The sequence below is a fragment of the Mrakia frigida genome (assembly GCF_051309035.1).
Source record: "Mrakia frigida strain ATCC 22029 unplaced genomic scaffold BDY24scaffold_23, whole genome shotgun sequence".
In the NCBI taxonomy this organism is placed as follows: domain Eukaryota; kingdom Fungi; phylum Basidiomycota; class Tremellomycetes; order Cystofilobasidiales; family Mrakiaceae; genus Mrakia; species Mrakia frigida.
Genome location: NW_027481258.1, coordinates 436,257 through 462,485, shown reverse-complemented (window position 1 = coordinate 462,485; position 26,229 = coordinate 436,257). Strand labels below are relative to the sequence as shown.

Sequence of the window (26,229 nt, the reverse complement as noted above, 5' to 3'; positions counted from 1 at the left end):
CTACTGTACCTCGCAGTCTCCGTCTCCCTCTTTCTGAAGCTGTTCGAAGCTTCTCACGTATATCCTAGAAGCTGAACTCTAACCGCTTGTTTCTTTTACCAGTCAACCATTGGGCAGGTCAGTAGATTTCTGCGAGAGCAGCAGCGCGTGTGTGTCACTCGAACGTCGCTGACGGTCACCCTCTTCCCTTTCAGGCTACGACTACGTCTTCCTCAACGATCAGCCCTTCTCCGAAGAGTTCATCAAGTGAGTCTCTCCCTTATGAGACATTTTGGTGGGAGAGTTGCTGATTTTGGGCTTGTTTGTGGGAGGAAACAGACACACGTCGGCAATCGCGTCGACAAAAACTCAGTATGGTTTGATTGCGCCCGAGGTTTGGAATCAGCCTGAGTGGTGAGTGGTTCGCAGCTCCTTTGGCGTGGAATGGAAGCAGATGCTGATGCGAGTCGCTGTGTATGTAGGATCGACGAGGAAAAGGCGACGGCTGGACGGGCTTCGTTGAAAGCTCAGGTGAGTCTGCTCCTCTTTCCTTCAAGCTCTCCAGGTTTCGCTCACACTAGCTCGTTACTCTACTCTCAAATACAGAACATGTAAGCTTCTTGACTCCTGACTTCCCTTTCTTGAACTCGCCGCGTCTCGTCCCTGACCCCTCTTTTCTTTCAGCATCTACGCCGACTCAATATCGTATCGAAACATGTGCAGGTTTAACGCTGGCTGGTACTACCGGCATCCCCTGTTGTTGCCCTATAAGTTCGCCTGGAGGTTCGAGCCGGAAGGTGAGATGGGTTTGAACTTCAAACAGTCACGTCGCGTCCGAGCTGATCGTCTCCGCCTCTCCCTTTCTCTCGCCCAGTGAGATTCTTCTGCGACATTTCAGATGATCCCTTCCTCGCCCTCGAGCAGGAGAAGAAGATCTACGGGTTCACCGTTACGGTTTATGAGTTTTTGGCGTCAGTTCGACTCCGAGCCGTCCCTTTCCCGATTCTTCTTCCACGAGTCTTAGCGACTGATCGCTGACAGACATCTTCTGATTCTTCCCTACAGTACCATACCCTCTCTCTGGGAAGCGTGAGTCACTCGTCGCATCTCTCTTCGTCCGTCGAGTCTCGCGTCGAACTGACATTGCCCGGTTCCTCTCTTCTCTCAGAACGAAAGAGTTCATCGAGCTCTACCCCCAACATCTCGCTGAGGACAACTCGATGGACTACATATCGGACGATGGAGGAGCCACTTACAACGGCTGTCACTTCTGGACAAATTTCGAGATCGTCGACATGTTCGTTTCTCTTTGTCGACGCGTCTATCGTCCCCTTGAGCTCACGAGGCTAACATGGCCATCGCCTTCAACCGTTTCAGGGACTTCTGGCGTTCACAAGCCTACTCCGACTACTTCGACTTTCTCGACAGGAAGGGAGGCTTTTACTGTTCGTTTCGAAACACTCTTTGGCTCTTCGACTCCCTGGATCTGACCTTCTCGTGCGCCTTCGACTCCACAGACGAACGATGGGGAGATGCTCCCGTTCACAGCTTAGCAATCGCTCTTTTTGCTCCCAAGGGATCGGTCAAGTTCTTCGTTCGTCCCTCCTTTCTCGACGCGTCGCTTTCCGCCTCGACTTCTTCGTTCCTGACCCTCGTCTCTCCTTCCCCTTCTCAGAGCGAAGTCGGATACCAGCACACTCATGTCATTCGTTGTCCAGTCGGAGAATCTCACGTGAAAGGAAGGTGCTCGTGTCGAGAGAGCGAGGTTAGTTCAACTCAACTCGTCTCTGCTGTCGTCCTTTCGACGCTGACCACCTCTCTCCTCTCCTTCATTCTTAGAACTTTGACAACCAAGGCTGGTCCTGTCTGAATAAGTGGAAGGGCATTCAACCTGGTCAATCCTGGTTCGGCTCGCCATAGCGGGTCAGCCAGAGGGGAGGGCAACCTGCGACCCAAATCAAAACGGCTCGCGTCTTTGATAGCCGCGCCGAGGGATGCTTCAACTTACGAACAGCCACGACCCGTACGATCTCCAAATAGATAGGATACTCGAGCTTTACGATCTTCATCCTCTCGCATACGACCGACGCTTTTGAATGAAGGAAAGAGAGGCAGACGCGTCGGGGGTCCATCATCTGCATTGATAAATCGACAGTGAAGACTAATATCTACGAGCTCTTCCTCAAAGCAACACCCAGCCTCTGAAAGCTCTTCCTATCCGACAAGAACCTACAGATTCGAAGGAACGAAGCGAAAAGAACGAAGTCAGCTCACGTCTCCCGCTTCCCTCTCCTCTTCTTCCTGCTCGAAAACTCACAAAATGACCAAACAACCCACTCCCATCACTCCTCCCACTCCTATATGTCCAACCAACGCCTTCATTCCTCCCTTCCCCTCTCCGAAGAACCACCTCTCGCTCACTCTCACCACCACCGCAGACAAACCCACGACCACCCAAACTGCCCTCCTCGGAACGACCTCCTTCCACCCAACCCCACCACCTCCGCCCTGCTTCCTCACCCACTTCGGAATGAACAGCACCGAAACGAACGCAATCCTGCAACCCATGTTCACGCAGTTGCTCCAAACCAACGCCGTCTCCGCTCCTCCCTTCCCGTTCCCTCCTCTCGTCAACCCAGCCGCTACCGCCGCCCCAACGACCACGCAGCCAACCATCGCTCGACTCTGCCTTCCTAGGTCGTCCCCGTCCGCGGTGGCGGAGAAGAACGCTTCGAGGAACCCGTTGGCGGAGAGGAGAGGGAGGTAGAAGGCGTAGACTTGGAGGATGGCGAGAGGTGTGACTAGTTGGGAGGGTGACCAGGACGGGAGGAGGAGCGGAAGGAGGTGAGGGAGGTAGGGCGGGAGGAAGACCGGGAGAAGGAGGGAGAGATGGAAGGATTGGCGGAGGAGAGTGGAGAGGAGGAGGAGGGAGGTGTTGAGTTGGGGGTCGGTAGGCGTGGGAGGAGAGGGAGAAGGGGACATGGTTGTTGAGATTTTGGAGAAGTAGAGACGGGATGTTTCCTCAAGGGGTTGGAAGATGATTCGGGCTACGAGGGAGCCTGGAAGAAAGAAGAGAGCGACGGAAAGCGTGAGTGAGGGAGAGGCAAGACGCGATGAACGAGCGTCAAGAGGGAAGGTGGGAAGGAAGAGTAGATCACTATGAAAGAGATAACTTACCATAGTTGGTAGCAATAGCGTACCCACCCTGATCCTTCAACGGACTGATCCTCGAGACGATGATCCGATCTCCCTCGGTGAGGAAGTGTTTGAAGACGGATTGGAGGGTCATGGCTTTAGCGAGGGTGTAAGAGTCGAAGTTGAAGTAAGACGATAGATATCTCTTAGGGACAGACGACGTTCTGAAGCAGAGGAACCGAAGTAAGAGGGTTAGCCGAGAAGAGAAGCAGGCAAGACGCGTCGAGGTCGTTCGAAACCAAACTCACCCTTCCTTCTTCCCCTCATCGACCACTTTCCTCGGGACCCACATCCCCACCGCCCTTCTCCCACCTCCAAACTCCAACGCAAACCTTCCCAAGATCACAGCTCCGTAACTCGCCTGACCGATCCCGAACGCCAACAACGCTCTCTCCCCACCCAGCAATACGACGCTCGCGAGCGTCACGACAGCCTTGACGATAACAGCTGTTCCCTCCGCTTGGACTCGCACTTTGAGGTTGAGGTCCGACTGGAGTTGAATGTGGTAGGGTTCCGAGAGGAGCTCGAGGAGGTAGCTGAGGAAATGAAGCGCCAGGGAAGCGAGGAAGTAGGGTTGTGACGAGGTCGAGTAAGGTGTGAAGTGGAGGTATAGAGGTAAGAGGAGGGAGGAGAGGGCGAGGAAGAGTGGGAGGGGGAGAAGGGAGAGGTTGAGGGATTTTTGACGACGATGAGCGACGGCGAGGGCGTTTGAGGAGGAGGAGGAGGACGAGTTGTTCCCCCGGAGCAAGGCTCCCCTCACTCCTTCTCTCGAGAGAAAGAGGAGAGTCGAACCAATGAGGTCGAATTGGATGGCTGCTGTTCCAAAGACTTCTGGGGATGCGAAGGTGAGGAGGGCTTGGTTGAGGGAGAAGGTGATGATTCTTGAGAGGAGTTGGAGGAGGACGAGCGAGCGGGCGGAGAGAAGGGAGGTGGAGAGGAGAGATGGAGCTGATACATGGAAAAGATGATAAGATTCAGGAGAGTTCTTGAACGCTTAAGGGAGTAGTAGAGGAATAGAGGAGTTCTGGGACGTACGAGACGCGTTGAGATGGTCGACGTCGAGCTCATTCGTTTCCGTCGTAGATCCCTCTCCGGTATTTCCTGCCGAGCGGACCTTCTTTTCGGCTTCGAAAAGCTCCTCGATAGGCTTTGAAGGCTTCTTCTCCCCTCCTGCCTTCCCTCTTCGTCGTTCAATGTTGGACATCTCGTTCTCCTTCCTTCTCGTGCTGCTGTCCGTTTCCGAGCTCGCTTCTGACCGTGCTTTAGCGATTCCAGCGGGCTTGGCGATAAGGCTGACGAGATGAGAGTATAAAGAGGATGAGAGGATGTTCAGATCCGAAGATATGTTTCCTCTGTGGTGAGCGTTGAAGATGAAAAGAAAGGAGGAGACGAACTCAACTTGGAAAGAGCTCACCTTTACTTTCCTGCTCCTCCTTCCCTTCCTTCCACCAACGCTCAGCACTCCTTTGGAACCAACTTTACCAGAAGCCTTCGTTTTCTTCCTTCTCCTTCTCTTCCCTCGCCCGGCGCGATAATCGACTCTCACCTCCCCGTCGGATCGCTACGAGCTGACCCTTTCGGTCCTCCTCCGGACCTTCCTTCCCTCCTCCCCTTCCCCTCCCTCCCCCCTTCGTCGACGATGCCCCCATCTCCGAGGGATCCTATGCTCAAGAAAAAGAGGATGGACTTTGTCTCTCAGGTGAGACCAATCCCAACCTCTTACTGCTTCTCTTTTCCGAGCAGGGCTGACTTCTCCTCGCTGCTCGTCCGACCTCCCTTCGACAGCTTGACAAGTCTGCCTTCGCCCTCATCGTCTACTCTTACTTCTTGAATCCTTCAATGTTCATCCTGATATCAAGAGGAATCACTCAGACACGTAAGCTCACATCCCGTCTCTATAATTCAAGCTCAAGCTGACCTAACCTCGTTTCGTTCCTCCAGAGATCTCCCGTCCTCACGAGTCTCATCCCACCTCGACCCTTCGCACCATGACCACTCTTCTCCTCTCAAACCTTTTCATCACAACCTTGTACAACATCATGTTCGGTCCTACCGGCTCAGAAACCGAGGTTAAAGGGATCTTCTTGGACTTTGTGGGACAAGGTGAGCTCATTCCCGCTTCCCTCCCTCCTTCGAGCTCGAGCTCACGCCGTCTCTCCTTCCTTCCGTCGTCGCAGCTACACCCTCGACGCCCCTACACCTTCACACCCTCTCCTTCCTCCTCTTCGTTCTCCAATACCTCTGCTTACTGGTAGCCTTCGAATCAACTCCCTTCCTCAAGCTCTTGCCCCCCACGACATCCACTTCGGTCCCATCCACCTCCCTCCTCGTCCCTCCTCCTTCACCCTCTAGAGCCTCAACAGCGCCAACGACCTCCCCAGTAATCTCAAATCCCATCCCCGTACCAATCCCAGGACGTTCAACTCTTCGTTCAACACCTCTCAGCCCTCCTCCTCCTCGTCCTCCACCGACTCTTCCAACACCAGAGCCTGAGGATCCTCTCGAAGACGCGGCGACCCCGTTGGAAACCGAGGAGGAGGAAGAAGAGGAGGAGGACTTCCTGTCGCTTTTCCTTCCTTCTCGGATACGGAGACGACCAGTAGTGCGGCCGACAGGGGACGAAGAGGGAGTTGGGTTGTTGGATCGGGAAGAGGATGGGTGGGGAAAAGAAGAGGAGGGAGGTGGGTTGGAAGAAGAGGAAGACGAGGGAGGGAGCATCATGGTTTTGAGAGGAGTGGCGACACTGGGGAGACTGTTAGGGTTTAGATGGGGTATAGGAGGGGAAGATTGATGGCTTGGCCTGTACGTGAAGAGAGTGGGGAGAAGAGGGAGATCGAAAGTGCGACGCGTCGAGGTCGATCCACGATCGTCGCGTCGACCAAGGCGTTTCTTCTCCTTCCGTCCCCTGCAAACCTTTGAGGGCGATCAAGTTCACCAAGGAAGACTTTTTGTCGCACCAGAGCTTCTCCATTTTTTCTCTGATATATCCAACTGACTTTCAAACAGCCTCCCCTGATCTGCTTCCCCTCGTTTTTCGCTCGTCACCTTCGAACTTCCAACTCTCTCTCTCTCTTTTCTCCCTTCTTTCTCGAGGAGCCAGTCGACCCAGATGGCGCTCTCCCTCCCAAACTTGAATCTTCCTCGCTCGAGACTTCTCCTCCTCGTCTCTCTCGTCATCACTTCGCTCTTCACCCTCCTCCTCTTCAACCGCTCGTCCTCCATCTCCTCCTTTTCGCCGTCAGAATTCCCTTACCGAAGCTCCTCGGCCCCCCATACTTGGGGAGCCCAGACACCAGATGGTAATGATAAAGGGGGAGAGCAAGGATGGTTCCCTGGGCAAGACGGGATGGGTGGGAATGGTACGCAGAGGAGGGCGAACGCTGTGAGTTGAGCTCGAAGCAAGAAGGAAGACATGAACGAGGAGCGAGAGCTCATTCGTCTGTGCTTGCTTGGTTCTTAGACGTATGTGATCCTCGTTAGGAACTCGGAACTTTACGTGAGTCTCGTCACTGTCCTCGAGAGGTCCAGGAGGAGAGGGAAAGAAAGCAGGAGGAGAGGAGGAAGGAAGGAAACTCAAAGCTCACCCCGACCTCCTTCTTTTTGTGTTTGGCGCAGGGTGTGAGCTCTCTCCCTTCTTTTACTACGAGGACGAGAGACTCATCAACGTGTAGATCACCTAGCTGACATTTTTAATACTTTGGTAGCTCCTCGGTCCCATGCAGGTGAGTCGAGAAAGAGAAGAAAGAAGAGGCAGGGAAGGGGCACTCGGAGCTCACCACGTTTCCCTCTCTCCCTTGGCCTCTCATCCTCGCTATTCTTAGGATTTGGAGGATCGATGTACGTTTGACTTCCTCTCTATGTTTCTGCTTACATATCGAGCTAACTCTGCTGCTTTCTGTCCCATTCAGTCAACCATTGGGGAGGTCCGTTCGCTCGCCACTCGATCTCGAGTCGTCGCAGTCCACTGATTCGTGCTCCTTCGCCCTTCCCTCCCTCCCCCAGGATATCCTTACGTGTTCCTCAACGACGAGCCGTTTACAGACGAGTTCAAGAGGTGAGTTCAGCTCGTCTCTTCAGCACGGATCACGAAGGCGAAGCGGAAGTTTTTGAACTCGGGCTCACACCGCTTCCTCTTCTCTTTCCCAGACACACTCGAGCTGTCGCTTCGACGGAGTGTCATTACGGATTGATCGAGAAGGAAGTTTGGAATCAGCCGAGTTGGTGCGTCGTTTATTCTGAAACTGAAGAATAGATCGAAGCTGACGATCTTCTTCGACGCGTCGTGCGAGCAGGATCGACGAAGCGAAGGCGACGGAGAGCAGGAAGAAGATGTCTGATCAGGTGAGATAACGCCTCTTTCCACACTTTCGCCGTAATACTAACGTTCAGCTGTCTCAAATCTTCATCAGGGAATGTGAGTCGATTCGGAGCTCGCAAGCCCGAACGACGCGACTTGACGCGTTCTTTTCCTCGTTCTGTCCCAGTATATATGCCGACTCCGTGTCCTATCGAAACAGTGAGCTCTCTCCTTCACTGCTTTATTCCCTCTCTGCTCCAACTGACGCTTCACTCTTGCCCTCGCAGTGTGTCGTGCGTCCCATCCGATCCTGTTTAGCTCTCTCCCACTCCGACGCTGATCTCTCGACTCGGTCTCGTTCAGGCTTCAACTCGGGCCACTTCTTTCGTCATCCTCTGTTGCAGCAGTTTAAATTCTACTGGAGACTTGAGCCTGACGGTTCGCCCTTCTTCCAGCGCGTTGGTCGGGTTGAATGCATCAGAATGCTGACTCTCGTCTTTCTCATTCCGACCTGCAGTTCAGTTCTTCTGCGACATCCATACCGATCCTTTCCTTGAGATGCAAGGTGAGTTTTCAACGGTCGGTTTGAGTAAGAAGGGAGAAAGAAGCTGACTTGATCGTTTCTTCTTCTGCCCTTCCGAAGACGAGGAGAAGGTCTATGGGTTCGTTCCTCGTTTCCTCGGCTCTTCGAAAGGAACACTGAATTCATTGTTTTGGTTTTGTTTGTTTCGTAGTTTCGTCATGGCGATGTACGAGTTCCGAGAGTGCGTCGTTTCAGTTTGCTCTCCAGCTCCCTTCCCTCCCTCGCTCCTAGGTGTTTCTCTTACCCCTTTTCCGTCTTTCCCTCTGAAGAACCATCGAAACCCTCTGGGAATCAACTCGAGAGTTTATGTCCCTCTACCCTCAACACATCGCTAAAGGAAACTCGATGGGTGCGATTTCGGACGACGGAGGGAAAGAGTACAACAACTGTCACTGTGAGCTCCCGTTTTCTACGTTCCGTCGAGATAATTTGGCTAAATTGTATCTCCATTGGCCTCTGTTCATCAGTCTGGAGCAACTTCGAAATCGCGTTCGTACCGTCCATCTCTTCCGTTGATTATCTCGTCGCCAGGAGCTGACCGTGACCCTCTTCACCCTTCTTTCTGTTGCTCAGAGATATGGACTTCTGGAGATCCGACGCTTATTTGGACTACTTCAACTTTCTCGACCAAAAGGGAGGATTCTACTGTGAGTCGGGACGAGTCGGTCTTCGCTCCACTTCGAACTGATCGCCCTACTCTGCCCCATCATGGAACAGACGAACGCTGGGGAGACGCCCCGGTACACTCGATAGCTGCTGCTCTCTTCCTACCAAAAGATAAGATCAAGTTCTTCGTCAGTCTCGCCCGTTCTTCCTTTCCTCCTCGCGTCGCCAACTCGAAAAGCTGACGCTAAATCACTTCTCTTCGACTCCAGGACAACCATGGCTACCGCCACAGCGCTTATCAGCGATGTCCTGTGGACAAAGCGCACGACGTGGGACGCTGCACGTGTCGAGAGAGCGATACGTTCGATAATGACTCGTGGGTCCAATGTCTTTCTTCGCCGTCCGCTTCCCTTCGACGATCAACCGACCCACTCCTCTATCTCCGTTCGCTCGTTACTCAGATGGAGCTGTCTTCCCAAGTGGAAGGCGATTCATCCTGGAACTAGCTGGCCTGGCTCTCATTCGAAATGAAAAGACTTTGGACGACGGAAACGAGACGAACGTTCCGATGAATTTTGCTTTCCTTGAGCTTCGTTTTCTCCAGCGAGAAGTTGAAAGCTGAGTTCATGTTCTAATTAGTCTAAGTCTACTCCATTTTCCCATAACCCAGTCGCGACTACCAACCAAACTCCCTGAGGGAAAGAAGAGCAAGAAGGGGAAAAAGTTGAGTCAGCGGCGACAAGGCGAGAGCGAACAATGTAAGAAGGAAGCTACTGACTCGATAGTGAGACTGAAAGTGGGAGAGAAAGCGGACGAGAAGCAGCTGTGAGTCAGTCGGACGGTCTCGGTGTGACCAAAGAGAAGAAAGGGAGCGGGACTGACTAGATATTCCTTCGCACCTCTCCTCGCAAGACCTGCATCGGCTTCACCGCTTCACTGACGGCATCGGCGAGAGAATCGTTCATCGGTGTAGGACCGCAAGCTCCAATGGCGATCCAGCTTCGAAGAGAGGACGAGAAAACGAGGGAGGTCAGAGCCCACTACGACGCGTCGAGTTCAAGAAGAAGGCTCGGAACTCACTCATCGTAAGCAGTCTCCTTCACCTCGTTCGCCACAATCTCCTTGAAGTCCGGTCTTCCACTCCGTAAGACTACCGTTGATCCATGCTCGACCTTTGCCTTCGGAAAAGCTGGAGGCGAGGTGGGAGTCGACGCGGGCTGGTTCTCCTTCTCCGAGTCAACTGGCGGCGAATCTCGACGGTCATCGGTAACGAATCCTTCAAGAACGGAAGGCTCGTTGGCTTGACGCTTTCCAGTGATGAAGATGGTGATGTTGAGCAGGCCAGGGGGCGCAGCGAGAGCCATCCCTCGAAGATGATCGCCTGCGAAGTCGAGGAGAAGAGAGACGCGTCAGTTGAACGGTAGAGATTGGCCGAGGCGAAACAGAAGTGACTGACCGATCCACTCGACTTGCTCTGGCTTCTTGACCATCCAAAGGAAGTGAAGTCTCTTCGTCGCTATCGAGAGCCTCTTCGAATCGCTTCCCATGTGCATCGCTCGAGCTCTTCGCACGATGTCCAAAGAGTTTGAGAGCGTGTACGAGACACCTGAGCCTCCAGCGACGAGGACGAGGGTGTTGTGATCCTCTCCGAGGTACTTCTCGTGACCGTCTGGAAGAAAGAAGGGAAGAAGGAAGCAAGGCGACGCGTCCGAAGTCAGTTTCTGTTCGCCACGAGGAAATCACGACGCCAGGAAGTAAACACCCACAAGGTCCTTCCGTCCAAGCTCTGATCGGAACAGGTTCTCGAGGAAATCCTTTCCCGTCAACAGCAGTCTCGTCGTCGTGAGAACCGGACGCGGTCTCGAAGAGATGCTTCGTGAGACCTCCTCGAACTCGGATGAGTAGTTCTTGCTGGCTTTCGAACGGTCGGTTGTTGTTTCCCTGCTCGAGAGGTCGGGAGATGTTGGAGACTGTATGGAGATGCAGAGGAAATAGTCAGCTTTGGAGGCGAGCGACGAAGATTGAGAGAGAGAGAGAGCACGAATTACCAGTGAAAGGATGACCTCCCAGGGATTCGTTAGGGCAGTGAAGGAAGACGTGCTGTCCTGGAATCCAGTCTAAAAGAAGGAGAAGTCAGTATTAGTCAAAGACAAGGAAACGAACGAAGACCGAGGGCTCACTTTGACGCGTCCGAATCGAAACTCGAATGGTGTCCGTCGAAAGAGCGGTGACGGTTCCTTGAGGGTTCTCCTCGCTCTTAACCGTCTTCTTGATGGCGTGGTAGTACAGGATCCTCATGCCTCGTCCGATTCGATCCAGTCCGTGAAGGGCGAATCTGAGAAGGAACGAGGTCAGGAGAAGGGAGAGATCTCGAAGTCGTCGCGTCAACTTACCCAGCCCAGATCCAGCCTTGCTCTTGGGGACGATGTATCACCAAGCAAGCGATGACGATGAACCAGCAGGCGACGTGCTGAACGAGGAAGAACTGATAGTATCGATTTCGGAACGAACGGGAGGCCATGATTATCATGCTAGGAACGAGAAGAAGAGGATCAGCGGACGAGATCGAGTGGGCGAGGAGGATGAAGTCGAGCTTACTAGATGAAGAGAGCGAAGGCAGCCCATCCCCAGGCGATGTATCGTCGACCAGGACCCGGATCCGAGCTGGGGACGTTGACGTGGATCCTTCCTCCGATGTGAATCGCACTGGAAAGGATCACGAACCGAGCACTCCAACGATGAAGAACGTTGAGTGATTCGTAGGCAAACCCGGTGAGCCGAGAGATGACCTGGGAAGAAGAAAAGAAGGGAGGGAGGGAGGAAGAGGGACGTGAGCTTCGAAAGGCCTTTCGATGCGAACGAGGACGAAAGCACCCACGTTGTTCTTCCCAGCTGCATAATGAACGGTCATGAGAGGAGTCAAATGAAGTTACGAGGACCAAGACGAAAGACGCGACTCACCCAGACCGATGATGAGCGGGAGATTAGCGTAAGTAAGTTTTGCAGAGTGATGCGCCATCCAGTCAATGTCGTTGTCCGTTCCACAGAAGACCAAAAGGAAATTGAGAGCGAGGTAGACGAAGATGAGGAAGAGTTGGCCTGTGAAGTTAGAGGGTGAGTTTGGAGCTTCGACGCGTCGAGGAGACGAGACTCACCGAGATCTCCCAAGAAAAAGAACTCTGCCACCTGTGCAGAGAAAGAGAAAGAGTCAGAGTGGATCCTAAGTATTCGAAGAAATCAGGAAGGAGCTCACGTTGTTGTGCCAGATGCTATACTTTCTCCAGAAACTCGCGAGCCAGTACCAAAAGAACCGGATCGAGACGTGATGTTCGACCTTTCCCTCGTCGATGGTTTTGACGCGAGGCAGGCGTTTGGGTTCATGTCGGAAGCCAGCTGCTCGTCGTCGAATGTGACTCTGCGCAGAGAGAAGAGAAAATATTAAGGAAGAAAGACAGAAGGCAACGGCGAAAGGAGAGAGAGGGAGGTAGAGGGAGGGAGGAGCGTCGAGCTCACCTGAAGTTTCGACAACCAGTTCAGCAGCGTCACCACTCCAATGATAATTGCGAGGCCTAGAGATAGAGAAGAGGAGATGAGCCTCAACGATGTCCAGAAGGTCGAAGAAGAGAGAAGAGCTCACCTATCCAGTAATAGTAAGAAACGTTGGCGTTGAAGTCTCGAAGATAAGCAAGTCGTTCCGGAGAGTGCTCAGTGAAGTTGGTTCTCCTCTTCCCTAGTCGAGGACCTGAAGATAGAGAGAGAATGAAGGTCAGTATTAAGCAGGTTTTCGAGAGAAGAAGCAGGGAGGCCACGAAGGAAGGAGGGAAAGTCCGGCGGCGAGCTCACCAGAAGCGGACTGATCGACCGTTGAGGCATAAGCGAGCTCAGGAAGAAGGAGGGAAGCTGCTAGGACTCGAAGGAGAGGGTGTGTAGGCATGAAGCAATAGTTATGCGAGATCCGGGTGTGGTGGTTTGGGAGGAGGGACCCAATGAAGGGGCGAAAAGATGTTGCTTCGAGGAGCTCTCCATCCAGTTCTCCCAAGGGAACCTCGGAACTTGGCAAGGTTCGCGAGGCTGCGATTAATGACGTGTCGGGGGAGCTGGAGGTGAAGGATTTCTCTTCGTCGCAGGGAAGATAAGGACCTGGACAGAAGATAGCGGTGGAAAAGTTTCAGATCTCGAAGTCGACGGCCAATCGATCAGACCGCGTCCGACTCGTTTAGCCTCGCCCAAGCTGTTCAACGACGCTCCGGCAGCTTCTCTATTCCAAGAGATCTCCCCAAGAAGATTAGAAGACTGCGTGCCTTCTGGACTGGATATCTTGCGTTGGCTTGACCACCCTTCGGCAGGAAAGACGCGTGGGTTGATGCGCGTTTGCCTGCTGAAATTTCAACGCGACGGATCAGTCGACCAGAGCGATGGCTCTCAGAGGTTACGAAGTGATGTCTGACGTGGCGGCACTTCGACTTTTACCCAGAAGAACGACCGAGAGTCGGGAGCTCAAGCGAAAAAGGCGACGAACCGACCCGTTGCGGGCGACGCGTCTCCTCTGCTCGACAATCACCCTCTAAACCACCACCAGCGGGACGACGAGCGACAGATGCGGAGGAGTGGGGATGGGTATGGTATAGTACATAGCTTGAAGCTGATATCTTCCTTCTCTGTCGACGACGACGAGATGCAATCCTCATTTCGATCTTACTCGCTGATCTTAGCAAGAATCTCCGAATCCTTGAAGAGGTAGTACTCCTGTGAGACACAACCAGCCAAAATTGTGTCAGTGAGAAGGTTCAACAGTCGACGAGTTGAAGAAGAACGTCGACAAAAGCGACGTCGAAGGAGAGATCTCGAACGCACCTCCTCTCCGACTTTAATCGGCGAACCTCCCCATCCAGGGAGAAGAACTCGATCACCAGCCTTGACGGAAACGGGAAGAAGAACACCAGCCTATACAAGAAAGAGTCGAAAGAAAAGGAAGAAAAATGAGTCTCGGCAAACGAAGCAAGCGAGACGAGGTCGAGAGGGAGAAAGGAAGGAAGAAGACAAGGCTGAACTCACGTCGTTGGGAGCTCCAGGACCGACGGCGATGACGGTAGCTTCCGGGAGAGGGTTGGAGGTGGCGGAGGTAGGGAGGAAGATACCAGAAGCGGTTTTCTGAGCGAGGTGAAAGGGGAAGAGAGGAGGAAGGAAGGAAGTCAGCTTGCGAGCTCGAGAGAGAAGGGTGACGGAGGGCCTCGATGCCCCTCGATGCCTCTGTTGGTAGAGATTTGGAGGATCGAAGGACGCACAGTCTGAGGCTTGAATCTCTGTACGAGGACCCTGTCGAGAAGAGGGACGAGGGACTTGATGTTCTTGAAGGTAGCGGACTGAAAGAGAGGAAGGAAGGAAAGATGAGAGGAAGGAAGAGGATGGTGAGCTTCGACGGTTTCCTTCCGTCGATCTCCCCTTCACGACTCTTGCCTCCTCGTCGTGCACTCACCATGGTAGAGAGGAGAAGAGGGCAAGGAAGAGTCTGACGAAGGTTTCGTAGGAGTTTGGTGTGATGGTTGAGGGCGAAATCGGACCTTCTGAGCTTTCTCGAACTTTCCCTCCCCCTTGCTTCCGTCCCTCCAACCACGACCTTCGCTTTTTCTCTCCCCTTTCAAAAACCTCATCTTTACGATGAACCGACTCTCCTCCATCCCTCGTCTCGCTCTCGGTCGAGCTTCCGCTCTCCCCAAGCCCTCGTCGTCGCTGGCGAGACGGTCCTACGCTTCGCACAAGGAGATCAAGTTCTCGAACGAAGGTCGAGCTGCCATGCTCAGAGGTGTAGACGTTCTCGCAAACGCCGTCAGTGTGACTCTCGGTCCCAAGGGTAAGTCCAGTTTCCTTTGAAGGAGTCTCGGGAGGCTTTGTTGAGGAGTGGACGAGAAGCAAAGGGGAGGGAAGGAAGGAGATCGAAGCTCACGAATCGAGAGGACGGAAAAGCTGACTTTCTCCTCCTTCCTTTGGCTTCTGTGGCACTCAGGACGAAACGTTATCATCGAGCAGCCGTATGGAGCTCCCAAAATCACCAAGGGTGAGTCTTTTCTGTCCTCATTGGAGTTCCTTGGGGGCCAGCTCGAGGGAAAGGTCGACGGAACTCGCCCTTCCTTCCGAGCTCGACCGATCCTTCTTCGATCTCACGGGTTTGTCTCCAACTTCTTGACTGACCTCCTTCTTTTGGATACCCCCTCTTCTCAGATGGTGTCACTGTCGCTAAGGCTATCGTTCTTCAGGACAAGTTCGAGAACCTCGGTGCTCGGTAAGCGTTAGCGTCTTCCGTTTTCCAGCCCTCCATCGCTCCCGTCGCTCGAGGCTCACCTTCGTTCCTCGTTCTCTGCTTTCTGGCCTGTCACAGTCTCGTTCAGGATGTCGCTAGCAAGACCAACGAGGCCGCTGGAGATGGAACCACTACTGCTACCGTCCTCGCCCGAGCTATCTACGCCGAGGGAGTCAAGACCGTCGCTGCCGGTGAGTCGACGCTTCCTCCTTCTCTTCCCCTCAAGTTCGAGCATCGCTTCGAGATGAAAGCGCAACGCCGACCGCATCAGTGCGATTTCCCAAACTCAAACTGATCATCAGTTGCTACGGCATCGATTTCGATTTCTCTCGACTCAGGTTGCAACCCCATGGACCTTCGACGAGGATCGCAGAGGGCTGTCGAGAAGATTCTCGAGGTTCTCGAGGCCAACAAGAAGCTCATCACTACCAGTGCTGAGATCGCTCAGGTACGAAGCCCCTTTCTCAGATCTTCTTCACTCGAGCTCGTTCGCCGAGAGCTGATCTCGACGCGTCTCTTCTCTTTTCCTCCTTCTCGCTTTTGTAGGTCGCCACCATCTCTGCCAACGGAGACAGGCACATCGGAGAGCTGATTGCCAACGCTATGGAGAAGGTTGGAAAGGAGGGAGTCATCACCATCAAGGAGGGAAAGACCATCGAGGATACCGTGCGTCGTGCTCTCTCCTCCCTTCTCTGAAGCTCGAACTGACCCTCCGTCGCGTCCTTTTCTCGTTTCTCTCAGGTCGAGATCTCGGAAGGAATGCGATTCGACCGAGGATACATCTCTCCTTACTTCATCACGGACGCCAAGTCCCAAAAAGTCGAGTTCGAGAAGCCTCTCATCCTCCTCTCCGAGAAGAAGATCTCCCAGCTTCAGGATCTCCTCCCCACCCTCGAGTACGCCGCTCAAGCTCGACGACCTCTCCTCATCATCGCCGAGGATCTCGACGGAGAGGCTCTCGCCGCCTGCGTTCTCAACAAGCTCCGAGGTCAGCTCATCGTCGCCGCCGTCAAGGCTCCTGGATTCGGAGACAACAGGAAGTCCATCCTCGGGGATCTCGCCATCCTCACCGGCGGAACGGTTTTCAACGACGAGCTCGACGTCAAGCTCGAGAAGGCTGAGCCTGAACATCTCGGAAGCGCCGGAAGCGTCACCATCACCAAGGACGATACCCTCTTCTTGCACGGAGCTGGAGAGAAGGCCCGAGTCGAGGAGAGGTGTGTTCAGTTGAGGGGAATCATCGCCGACGAGTCGACGAGCGACTACGACAGGTCGAAGCTTCAGGAGCGGTTGGCCAAGCTGTCGGGAGGAGTTGCTGTGATTCGAGTTGGAGGAGCTAGCGAGGTTGAGGTTGGGGAGAAGAAGGATCGATACGACGATGCCTTGAACGCTACGAGAGCTGCTGTTGAGGAGGGAGTTCTTCCCGGAGGAGGTGAGTCTCTGATTTCTCTTCTTCGACACGACGAGCTCGAATTGAACTCTTACCTTCCCTTCGGACGCCTTGCTGACATCTTCCTTCTCGTCTTCTTTGCTCTTTTGTGCAGGTGTCGCTCTCGTCAAGGCTTCTCTCGCTCTCAACGACGTTCCCTTCGACAACTTCGACCAGTCGCTCGGTGTTCGTCCCTCTCCTCCTTCTTTCTTCATCTCCCTCCCAATCTTCCTTCGCTGACCCTACTCTCCCCCTTCTTACAGATCTCTATGATCCGAAAGGCCATCGTCCGACCCTGCAAGCAAATCATGGACAACGCTGGAGAGGAAGGATCCGTCATCGTCGGCCACCTTCTCGAGAAGTACGGCTCCGAGTTCAACATGGGATACGACGCCGCTCAAGGAGAGTACGTCGACATGATCGCTAAGGGTATCCTCGATCCTCTCAAGGTCGTCAGGACCGCTTTGATCGATGCCAGCGGGTGAGTCGCCTTCCTTTTACGACGCGTCGTCTTCGTCTCCGTTCGTGTCGACTCTTCTTCTCTTCCCGCTGACCTCGTTTTTTTGATCTACGTACGCAGTGTCGCCTCCCTCCTCACCACTTCGGAATGCTGCGTTGTCGATGCTCCTGAGGAGAAGGGAGCTGCTGGACCTCCAGGAGGAGGAATGGGTGGGATGGGAGGCATGGGAGGCTACTAAACTCGCTTCGTTTCCCGTCCGCTGGTCTGGTAGATTTCTAGTGACGACTTATTGTTCCTTTACTTGATCTTCTTTCCTACCCTTTGGACGTCTCCATACCTCATCATTGGCCGCTGATCTAACTTCGTCCAGCGTATCCCTCTCCCTTTGCATCCTTTGCTTTCCTTTTCCTTCCTTTCTTCGTTCGCTCGTTCTGTTGATCTCCTTGCAATACTCCCCACTCAGCTCGTTGTACTTTTATCTTCATCTTCTGCTTTTTGCTTGCCCTTCTCTCTCCATGAGGCTCTCGAGAAAGCAAAGCCTGAGTCGAAACTTCGACGCGTCGGCCACCCACCTCGCTCTCTTGCACCACGCCAACAGCCTCGATTCGGGATAGTGGCAAGGCGCTTCCATAGATACGTAATCCAAACAAAGAAAAGAAGAGAACGTTCCCAAAGAGAAGAAAGAAAGAAAAACAGACACGGAGAGAGAGAATGAACGATCGTAGCACGAGGAAAAGAGAGAGGGACGAGACGAGAGTAAAGAGCAGAGGGACAGATGGGGGGGAGCACATAGAAGAGAGAAAGCGAAAGAAAGCAGAGGAGAGGAGAGGATGGAGCGGAGCGAGGGCATACGTAGAGAGAGAGAGTAGACAGAGCGTGGCAGGGGAACGGAAAGGGCGAGAGAGGATCGTGTATAACTGAAGAGGGAGAGGGTGGGGAATAGATAAATCGAAGAGGATGGTAGATGGAGGGAGAGAGAAAGCGAAACCGTTACGAGGAAAAAAAAAAGCGAACGAGAGACGAACGAAGCGAAAGAGAGAAGAACCAGCCTCGACTCAACGACTCAGAAGCTACATAGCCTGAGCGTATCCAGGGTTTCCCCATCCGTAGCCCTAGAAGCACGAAGAAAGGAAAGAAGAGCGAGAGTCAGTCACCGAGAGCGAGAGAACGGAACACAAGACTCGACGCGACTCACCTCCAAATCCTCCTCCTTCACACCCGAATGCATCGCTCCTCCTCCGCCGACCATCCCGCTCGCAAACCTCCTGTCGTCCATCATCTGCTGATGCTGGTACGCGTACGGATCCATCGGTCGACCGTACTGATCGTACGCCTGCTGAGGAGGTCCTCGTCCGCTGGGATCGTAGTACTGCTGCTGGAGGTGGTGCTGCTGAGGAGGGTAAGGACTTGGAGCGATGGAGTAAGGCTGGGGCGGAGGGTTGTGCTGGTGGTGAGGTTGAGCGTAAGGGTCGTGGTGGAGCTCTTGTTGCTGGTCGTGATGGAGGGGAGGGGAAGGCTGAGCAGCTGCGTTTCCGAGGGAAGGGTGGGAGGAGTGGTGTTGCTGCTGAAGGGGAGGAGGAGGTCCTCCGGAGAAGTAGCTTGGTTGCTGCTGAGAAGGATGAGGGTGTTGGTACTGGGAGTGCTGGAGAGGGTGGGGCTGGGAGGGAGACTGGTGTTGCTGGAGGGTTGAGAGGGGAGGAGGTTGAGGCGCATGAGGATCGTAAGGGACGTAGGAGTACTCGGCGAAGTCCTGTTCCGGTTCCAGGGTAGGAGAGATATCCTCGGTAGAAGAGTGCTGATCTTCTCGAGAGGGAAGACCGGCGAGAGTAGGAGGAGGTGAAGCAGGGAAAGCTCGTCCCGAAGTCGGCGAAGCCCTTCCTCCGCTGTTCTGAGTGCTCCTCCTCTTCATCATCGGCGCCGAGAACGGTTCATCCTGACCTCCGTCTCCTCCAGCGTAAGGGTGGTACATCCTCTGATTCCTAGGGAAGGATCCTCTCGATGGCGAAACGGCGTAGACGGATCCTGGCGACGGCTCTCGACGTTCCATTCCTATCTGAAGCGACTGTCGACGCATCTCGATGGGTCGAGCGAGGACCGAGGGCATCGTGTCCGGGTAAGGGATTCCGTTGGGAGCGTACTGGGGTTGGGGTCGGTAGCCTTGCTGCTCGTAGGAGGAAGCGGCGGAGGAGGGAGGAGAGGGCTGTCGACGACTCGAGTTGGGGATGGGATGAGGTCCTCGAGGTTGCTGCTGCTGGTACTGAAGCTGATGATCGGTGAGCTGCTGCTGGTTCCCCGTCCAAAGCGGCGAAGCCATCGACGACTCGTAGTAGCTCTGCTCGGAGGCTCGTCGTTGAAGGGTTTGGGGTCTCGGAGGTCGAAGCTGCTGCTGCTGAAGTCGATGAGGCGACGAAGCTCTTCCTCCCCAACTCGTCGGAGTAGGAGTAGCCTGCCATGAAGGAGACGGCCCAGCGACGTTGTGACCGCTGTTGGTGGAGGAAGTGCTGGCCTTCGATGCTCGACGTTTGGTTTCGACTTCTCGCTTGATCTTGACGGGTGGATTCGACGAGGCCGAATCGAGAGACATGCCAGTCAGAGGAGGAGATTGAGGTTCGTCGGGTTCTCCTCTATAGGAGAAGAAAAGGGAGAAAGAGAGGAAGGAAGAAGGTTAGCTTCCGTTCGAAAGATCATCGAGGAGAAGAGAAGGTGGCGTCGGATCCGGGGACTCGATGAACAGGAAAAGGGAGAGAGAGAACGAACCTGTATCGGTGGACTCCGTCTGGCCCAATCTCAACCTTGGGAGGGAACCTAAAGTGCTTGTTTGAGAGCTAAAGGAACCAAAGAAAACAGACGTCAGCGAGAGGTCGAAGGAAGAGGAAGAAGAGGGGACGAACGTAGTCTGGACTGATGTCGAGGGCGAAGAGTTCAGGGAGACTCGAAGGCGATCTCAACCTTCCCGACAGCGCGTCCTCCATGCTGTAGTACGAAACCATGTGCTGAGCGACTCCGTTGATGGAAACCGAGATGGTCTGAAGGAGAGAGACAAAAGGGAAGAAAGACGGATCAGCTCGAGCTCGAACGAGGAGGAGAGTTCGACGCGACTGACCTTCTTCACCAATCCCTTCTCTGTTGGAATTAAAAGACAGCGAGATACTGGTCAGTACGAGATCACCAGAGAACGGAAGCCATAGGCAGGTGAGACTCGAAGTCGAAAAAAAACTAACCTTTGAATTTGTAAGTCGTCGTCAAACTCCCGACGAGCTGCCTCTCCCTCGCCTTCTCGCTCATCCTCGCAGCAGCAGCAATCACCTCAGGATCGTCCGACTTGACCAACTCCGAAGCAACCTTGTCCGGCGACTCGAGCTCCATCCCAGCTACAGCTCCCAGAGCGACCTCTCCAAAGTCCATCTCCAAACTATCCCCTCCGTCGCTGTCCGTTCCTCGACCCGACCCTGGTCCTCCTGCTCCTCCCTCTCCGTTCTGAAACGCGAAGCTAGTGGTGTCTCCTGGCGACGTAGGTTCGAGTTTCGTCGCACCGGATTTGGACGACGAGGCGGCGGAGTTGATGAGGGCGGGAGGAGGTGATTTTCGAGCTTTGGATTTCGAAGAGGAGGAGGACGCTTTGGGCGGAGGGGATTTCTCGACGTTGGGAAGAGGGTTGTGACGATCCGCTCGTTTGTCGGTCTCTCGGTAGACCTGAGCAGTCGAGGAAGGAGGAGGGATGCCGAAAGGTGAGAGAGTGGAGGGCGGAGGTGTGAGATTGGAGAGAGGGAGGAGAGAGGAAGAGATTTGTGGGGAAAGGAGGAGGAAGAACAAAAGGAGGAGGTTTGGGTCAGTTCACAGCGAAATCCTTCAGAGCTCGTTTCTGAGCTCAGGAAGAGCGACGACGAGGTTCATGTCGGGTGATAAGATTACGAGAAGGTTTCGAAGCAAACAAACGATGACCCTTGTCGAGGGCTGAAAAAGAGAAGGCGCGGAAGGAGTCGCGGATCGAGAGAGGTCGAGGCAAGAGAGAGCGAACAGCTCCGCCCAACCCTTTGTTCTCTTCCCCTCCTCCTCCCTTTCACTAGGTCGGAACCATGCCTTCTTCTGCATCCGTCGATTCGTGTGCCCCTCGAGAGAAAGAAGAAAGGGAACTTTAGAACTCACGAGGAAGTTGCTGAGGATTCGGCTGAGAGAGGGCAGAAAGAAGGTTGGCGAACCAAACAAGAACGAGGAGAGCGTCGAGGTCAGGTTCTCGAGGAGATGGAGAACGAGGGTGGGAGAGGAAGGGATGAAATGAGAGAGAGAAGACTTACGAAGGACTGGAAGGCGAACGAGAACGAGCGCAAAGGAGAAAAAGAGCAAGGCGAGACGAGACGAAGTGTCAGAAGGAGACGGAAGCAAGAGAGCGACGTACGATAGAGAATGCAAGAGATGGAAAAGAAAACTCACCTCCAGTAAAGACCATCCGTCCATCGTTTGATCCCACTCTCTCCTTCATCGAAAACCTGTTGAAAGAAGTCAAGGAATCGGCGGCCAAGTCAGCTCTCACGACGCGAGGGAGGAGAAGCTGAAGGTCAACTCACGAAGACCGCTCCTGATTGAATCATTCCTCTCTCCTTCTCCGCCAGTCTTCGAGTGATCCTAGGGATGATTCCTCGACGAGAAGCTTCAAACACGAGCTGGAGAAACGAGCGAGGTCGGAGGTGGGAACGTGGGAGGGAGAAGAAGGATGAAGGAAGGCGAGGCGAGTGGGAAGGGGAGAAGTGAGCGTCAGCTCTTGTAATCTATGGTGAAAGAAGATCAGAACTCACCAGAGCATCGAGAGTAGTTTCTATTATTCCGCTGAAGGGAGGAGCAGGGGGAGTGGATCCTTCTTGATCGTCCGACATGGCGAGAGGGAGGGAGGGAGGGAGAGAGAGGTGAAGGTCGGTTGGAGTTTCGAAGGAGAGAGTCGATTTCTGGAATGGAAATGGACAACAAGATGAGTCAGAATTCAACAGTCGTGATAACAATCTGTAGATCTCTGCTATTTGGGCGGCGGAGGGGGGTGGAGGGAAATCTAGGGGAGGAGAGGGAGGAGGGGTCCTCTGGTGGTCGATCCGATCCAGTTCCTTCCCTTCCCTCCCCTCCTTCTTCTAGTCTACTTCCAAACACAACCACAAGATGCGACATCTCTGCGACCCCTGAATCCGATAGAGAGGAAGGAAAGGAACTTACAAAGATCCAAGTTATCCAGATTCAGTTGAAGGGTTTCCTTTCAAACGCTCAAACGGGAAGGAAGGTGAGGAGGGAAGGAGAGAGCGAGAGGTGCGAGGGACGAGGTTTGGCCAAAAAGCTGCTAGAGATGTCAAGCGCTCGTTGTTGATTTATACAGGTGAGGTGATGGTCGACGTAGAGGAGGGGAAGAGGTGGGTGTGCAGTTCCAAGAGCGAAAAATCGAGGAGATTGAGAAGGTGAGGGAAGAAGGTGGGTTGGAGGGAGAAAGGACGCAAGAGGACTCTTTGCTTGGTTGTTTCGACCCTTCTCCCTTTCTCGCGCGTAAGGGTCCCGTCCTCGCCCTTCAAGATCTTCAACCTTCGTGATCTTTGCTTCTTCAAGCCAAGGAATGGAAGCTTTACAAAAACATCTCAGTAATTCCAAGCTCTCTACATGGATTTTTTGTTACAAAAGAAAGCGTCGTCCTCTCCCTCTCTCTGTCCCTCTCTCCTCTCCCTCCTCCCTCCCCTCCCCTCCCCGCTCGCCCCCCAAGGGATTCTCTCGAGGAACGACTGAGAAGGAAACCCTGACCTGTTGGCTGCCGAGCTGTGAAGCAAATTCGACTCTGTTTGGTGAAGGCCGAGGCGAGCAAGGAACTGGGAGAGGTGGGGGAGGTCGCTCAAGTTAAATTGCTTTCTCTGAACCTTCGCGACGGTTGGGAATCCAGAGACACCTGGCATTCCCGCTTCGAGGATCTCGTCGAAGAGCCGTCACGACATAGGCTCGTCCCAGCCGCTCTTTCTTCCTTCGGGCGGAGCGGCTGGTTCCTGACGCGTCCCTTTTGGAGGAGTGGATTCGAGAAATCGAGTCAATGTTCTTCCACCTTGCATTCCCTTCAAAATTCTATGACCTATGAAGTGCACTCGTCTCTTCCCGGAGCCAAAATCTTGGCCCTTGAAAGATGCCCCGTCGTCAGATATCAAAGGTTCAAAGGGCGAAACACCTCCCTTGCCCGCCTTCGCCTTCTCGTTCGTCCTTCTCCTTCAAACCACGACTCTCGTCCCCTTCACCCTTCACCAAATCATCCGACTCTCAACTGAACGCGGTGTCAGCAACTCAGGGACACCCTCCTATCGATTTCGCTCCCATCTCGCTCCTCAGAGCCGTCTACCATCCATTCAGAGTCAGCTCGCCTTCGCCTTCGCTCTTCAAAACGAGTCGAACCTTCCCTGGAAGCTCTCGTTCCCTCTCGGTGAGCTCTTCTGTCTCAGCTGTTGTCTTGTAAGATGCTCTTACTTACGCTCTATCACTTTACCACTTTGCTTTTCAGTTCTCCATGGCTCATCCCCTCGAACAGACCGTCAAACGAAGGGCGAGGTCTCGCTCCTCCTCCGTCGACTCGAGCTCTTCCTCTCCCTTCGTGGAACCAAGACAACTCTTCGAACGAGAACCCTCCATAACCAGCTCTCTCATCCCCACTTCGGTGGTAGCCGTATCGAGCCACGGCGAGGTCGTCGAGCATGGATTGAAGAGCGTCGTCGTTGTCGAGCGAGAGAGCTTTTTCGAGCGACTGAGAAGAGGAAGGCAGCAAGAAGGTGGAGTTAGTCATAGATCGCTCTTTGGAACAAGAGGAAGAGGAGGGGATCCGAAGCCAGCCGAATCAAGAAAGGAAGGGGAAAGGAAGGAAGGACGGAAGGCAAGAAGAAGAGGAGCTCACAAGGTACCACTGCTGAGACTTTGCCTCTCGGGGTTGCTCTGGAGACATGCTCATACCAAGGAGAGTCTGAGAAGGGGGGAGTAGCCGAAAACGGTGTTCGTTGGAAGGAGGAGGTCGTCGTTGAAGGGAAGGAAGGAGGCTGAGGCGAGCTCGACCTTTCGTTCTCTCTCTCAGCCGCCTCTCAACTTATGAAATTCATAGCTCGTCCCCTAGTATGGGATTTTCTGCAATTTTTTCGGCTTCGAATTCTCGAGAGTCCGAGCTACATCTCATGCTATTTTGGAGAAAATTCAGGCTTGGAAGAGCATCGAGCTCAAAAGTCAATCGCGAGCGAACACTTTGGGTTCAAGAGGATCCAGCCGCTCCGCCCGAAAGGGAGGACGGCTGGGACGAGCCTAGTCACGACAGGAAGGCCTGGACCCAGCTGGCATTGTAATCTCCATCATCACATAGCCGTGGGGCTGGCTCGAAGTTGAAGAAGTTGTTGACGAGGAGAAGGGCGGGAAGAGAGAGAGGACGCGAAAGTCTCAGACGCGTTTCTGGTCGAATCGTCTATCAAGCTCTCTCTTCCGCACGGTCTACAGTGCAATCTCTCAGTAAAGAGAAAGTGGTGCAAAGAGAGTGAAAGATCGTCATTCGAGAGCGAGAGAGAGAAAGGGCCGGCATGAGGGGAAGGGCGCGTTTGAGTGGCCATCAAGAGAGAGTTTGAAGACTGGGAAAGCGTCCGGAGATTCCAGTGTGTTTGGAGAGCGACGATCCCCAGGAAGAGGGAGACCCCTCGTTTGCGGTTCTTCCCCTTCGCCTTCGATGATGATGAAGGCAGAAGGACGGGGAGGTGAGATCTCTGGAACGGAAGAGAAGCGCGTCGAGAGAGAGCGAGAGCGGGGAGTGAAAAGAACGAATTCGATGGCCGTTCAGCAGGAGCAGCGAGACTGCTTTCTTGCTCTCGAAAGCTGAGACCCGAACGCTAGTAGAGCAAGTATTAAAGTGTTCTCTATAAAGGGTCGAATTTGACGAAGATGGTGGTTTCCATTGGGCCGTGTTTGTTTCTTCGCTCCTCTTCTGATTGACTTTGGGGAGGAGTCGGTTCCGGATGGAGGCGGGATTTCCCAGCCTTGCCTCCTTTCAGGCTTTTTGATGCCTCGTGAGGAGCGTTCCCGTTCCCAGGAAGTCGGTCGTCGCAGCATGAACGAGGTAGGAAACGTCGAGGGAACAAGAACGGGAAAGAAAGAGAGCGTTTGAACGAAGTCGAGGCCGACGTCCTCTTCGCCTTCGCTTGCCTTCTTCGGTCGAAGCATCAATAACACGTCTTGAGACATTATCATCACGGAGTAAGGAAACTAGATTAGTTTACCTGTCTTGCTAGAACTTTGAGGCAGGCCTTTACATCGTCCTTTCATTCAAAAGCTCGACAGATCAAAGGATCCTCCCGCTGTCCTTCTGTTTCCTCTTGCCGACCTTCCATCTCCCCCTTCTGTCTTCTTTTGGTTCCATGATCTCAATTAATAGGGCGTAAGGATCCCAGTCCAGCCCTCGGTAGTCTTCACGAAAACCTACAGCTCTCGATGCGATCCTCGTTCGCGTCGAGCAGTCCACCAAGCCCTTCGTCCCTCGCCAAACGTCCTCCCTCCCCTTCGTGTTCGAACTTAACTCCTACTAGCCAAACCACAGACCTCCTCCTCCTTAGCTCCCGATCTTCTTCCTGGAAGCGATAAGGCGTCGCAGCTACAGTGGTGGCAATCAAAGGTCGCTCAAGATCACAACAACGAAATCCGACGCGCCTTCGTTGCGCGCTTGATCTCTCTTTTGCTCGGTGGCAAATCCTCACCACCGAGTCTACCCCAGGATCCTCTGGCACGTACATATCTCACCTTGCGATGGGTAAGACGGGGACGATCTCGTCCCTCACCCGAGGGTAAACCGGAGTGAAATCGACCCTCGATTGTTCGGCAAGGAGGACGAGGAGGAGGAGCGAGAAGCGTCGAGGGCATCGAATCGAGGAAATCGTTTGCTATCCTGTCAACGAGCACTACTCGAGAAAAAGGCTCCGGGAGGGAAGATTTGGTGACTTTGTGATTGTAAATTTCAATGAACTCGGCTATGTGCCTTCAGTGCTTTTTTTTGCGACGGGGAAGGTGAAGGGGGAGAGGGGAACAGTGGTTGGTTGGATTGGGTGTTGAACCAGAGGGAAGAGTCGGCCCAGGCGAGGGAAGTGGACGACGCGGGGACGAAAGACGTTCTGTTGGGACATGAATGGGAAGATGAAGGAGATGTTCGGTGAAGGGGAAGGAACGGATGAGAGAGGAGGAAGAAGCGGAGGGCCGCGTCGAGTTGAAAGAATCGACGCGTTTGCTTTTTATGGATGAGCCGGAGAGTCTCGAGAGGTAAAGTGGTGATGGTCGAAGTTATGAGTTTCTTTCAAGCCGTCAAGTGGATCCATCTGGCAAGGCTTCTCGCTCTTCTGAGCCTTCGTTCGACGAGTTGGAC

General features: G+C 53.8%; 9 protein-coding genes across 9 annotated transcripts; 4 read left to right on the top strand and 5 right to left on the bottom strand.

Annotated features, from left to right (window-relative positions):
- Nucleotides 1-196: 196 nt before the first annotated feature.
- On the top strand, nucleotides 197-2,060 carry BDY24DRAFT_425080 (glycosyltransferase family 15 protein; the record flags this gene model as incomplete). The annotated part of the gene is made up of 11 exons (XM_076644028.1): nucleotides 197-246; nucleotides 319-393; nucleotides 462-497; nucleotides 664-776; nucleotides 854-950; nucleotides 1,045-1,068; nucleotides 1,148-1,276; nucleotides 1,357-1,424; nucleotides 1,497-1,573; nucleotides 1,655-1,744; nucleotides 1,819-2,060. Coding segments are annotated over 11 exons (840 nt in total), but the record flags the coding sequence as incomplete, so codon positions are not given.
- An 87-nt stretch (nucleotides 2,061-2,147) lies between these two features.
- RFT1 (glycolipid translocation protein) lies at nucleotides 2,148-4,378 on the bottom strand (the record flags this gene model as incomplete). Its single annotated transcript, XM_076643629.1, has 5 exons — nucleotides 2,148-2,208; nucleotides 2,297-3,038; nucleotides 3,157-3,338; nucleotides 3,423-4,122; nucleotides 4,210-4,378. The coding sequence occupies 5 exons, from the start codon at nucleotides 4,376-4,378 to the stop codon at nucleotides 2,148-2,150; spliced, it is 1,854 nt and encodes a 617-aa protein (XP_076495059.1).
- A 435-nt stretch (nucleotides 4,379-4,813) lies between these two features.
- BDY24DRAFT_416797 (uncharacterized protein) lies at nucleotides 4,814-5,667 on the top strand (the record flags this gene model as incomplete). Its single annotated transcript, XM_076643628.1, has 5 exons — nucleotides 4,814-4,873; nucleotides 4,960-5,050; nucleotides 5,116-5,277; nucleotides 5,352-5,425; nucleotides 5,527-5,667. 5 exons carry the CDS (start codon nucleotides 4,814-4,816, stop codon nucleotides 5,665-5,667), a joined length of 528 nt encoding a protein of 175 aa, XP_076495058.1.
- A 1,511-nt stretch (nucleotides 5,668-7,178) lies between these two features.
- On the top strand, nucleotides 7,179-9,166 carry BDY24DRAFT_342431 (glycosyltransferase family 15 protein; the record flags this gene model as incomplete). Its single annotated transcript, XM_076637482.1, has 12 exons — nucleotides 7,179-7,228; nucleotides 7,321-7,395; nucleotides 7,467-7,515; nucleotides 7,759-7,909; nucleotides 7,989-8,036; nucleotides 8,115-8,133; nucleotides 8,206-8,235; nucleotides 8,324-8,448; nucleotides 8,522-8,543; nucleotides 8,628-8,701; nucleotides 8,772-8,848; nucleotides 8,930-9,166. Coding segments are annotated over 12 exons (957 nt in total), but the record flags the coding sequence as incomplete, so codon positions are not given.
- Nucleotides 9,167-9,541: 375 nt separating this feature from the next.
- On the bottom strand, nucleotides 9,542-11,763 carry BDY24DRAFT_342513 (ferric reductase family protein; the record flags this gene model as incomplete). Its single annotated transcript, XM_076637487.1, has 11 exons — nucleotides 9,542-9,659; nucleotides 9,741-9,832; nucleotides 9,932-10,041; nucleotides 10,117-10,303; nucleotides 10,404-10,630; nucleotides 10,709-10,777; nucleotides 10,841-10,995; nucleotides 11,054-11,191; nucleotides 11,259-11,449; nucleotides 11,539-11,552; nucleotides 11,622-11,763. Coding segments are annotated over 11 exons (1,443 nt in total), but the record flags the coding sequence as incomplete, so codon positions are not given.
- A 1,592-nt stretch (nucleotides 11,764-13,355) lies between these two features.
- HSP10 (Hsp10p) lies at nucleotides 13,356-14,139 on the bottom strand (the record flags this gene model as incomplete). Its single annotated transcript, XM_076642758.1, has 5 exons — nucleotides 13,356-13,406; nucleotides 13,515-13,604; nucleotides 13,716-13,811; nucleotides 13,946-14,023; nucleotides 14,137-14,139. The coding sequence occupies 5 exons, from the start codon at nucleotides 14,137-14,139 to the stop codon at nucleotides 13,356-13,358; spliced, it is 318 nt and encodes a 105-aa protein (XP_076495055.1).
- Nucleotides 14,140-14,217: 78 nt separating this feature from the next.
- HSP60 (chaperone ATPase HSP60) lies at nucleotides 14,218-16,989 on the top strand. Its single transcript, XM_076641277.1, has 9 exons — nucleotides 14,218-14,511; nucleotides 14,665-14,715; nucleotides 14,880-14,940; nucleotides 15,037-15,149; nucleotides 15,297-15,406; nucleotides 15,505-15,624; nucleotides 15,700-16,390; nucleotides 16,503-16,868; nucleotides 16,968-16,989. The coding sequence occupies exons 1-8, from the start codon at nucleotides 14,319-14,321 to the stop codon at nucleotides 16,625-16,627; spliced, it is 1,464 nt and encodes a 487-aa protein (XP_076495054.1). The 5' UTR covers nucleotides 14,218-14,318; the 3' UTR covers nucleotides 16,628-16,868; nucleotides 16,968-16,989.
- Nucleotides 16,990-17,777: 788 nt separating this feature from the next.
- On the bottom strand, nucleotides 17,778-19,770 carry BDY24DRAFT_124417 (uncharacterized protein). The gene is made up of 3 exons (XM_076635959.1): nucleotides 19,739-19,770; nucleotides 18,043-19,672; nucleotides 17,778-17,959 (listed from the first exon to the last, which is right to left on the bottom strand). Exons 2-3 carry the CDS (start codon nucleotides 19,429-19,431, stop codon nucleotides 17,918-17,920), a joined length of 1,431 nt encoding a protein of 476 aa, XP_076495053.1. The 5' UTR covers nucleotides 19,432-19,672; nucleotides 19,739-19,770; the 3' UTR covers nucleotides 17,778-17,917.
- BDY24DRAFT_342494 (Gti1/Pac2 family protein) lies at nucleotides 19,532-21,718 on the bottom strand (the record flags this gene model as incomplete). Its single annotated transcript, XM_076637485.1, has 9 exons — nucleotides 19,532-19,672; nucleotides 19,739-19,873; nucleotides 19,951-19,970; nucleotides 20,069-20,189; nucleotides 20,490-20,540; nucleotides 20,994-21,015; nucleotides 21,279-21,334; nucleotides 21,413-21,508; nucleotides 21,641-21,718. The coding sequence occupies 9 exons, from the start codon at nucleotides 21,716-21,718 to the stop codon at nucleotides 19,532-19,534; spliced, it is 720 nt and encodes a 239-aa protein (XP_076495052.1).
- Nucleotides 21,719-26,229: the final 4,511 nt, after the last annotated feature.

Coding starts and splice junctions, on each gene's coding strand:
- HSP60 (XM_076641277.1), top strand. CDS start 14,319: ATGAACCGACTCTCCTCCATCCCTCGTCTCGCTCTCGGTCGAGCTTCC. Junction 15,150..15,296: donor AGTCAAGACCGTCGCTGCCG/GTGAGTCGACGC, acceptor CTCTCGACTCAG/GTTGCAACCCCATGGACCTT. Junction 15,625..15,699: donor GAAAGACCATCGAGGATACC/GTGCGTCGTGCT, acceptor CGTTTCTCTCAG/GTCGAGATCTCGGAAGGAAT.
- BDY24DRAFT_124417 (XM_076635959.1), bottom strand. CDS start 19,431: ATGTCTCTCGATTCGGCCTCGTCGAATCCACCCGTCAAGATCAAGCGA. Junction 17,960..18,042: donor TGAAGGAGGAGGATTTGGAG/GTGAGTCGCGTC, acceptor TCGTGCTTCTAG/GGCTACGGATGGGGAAACCC.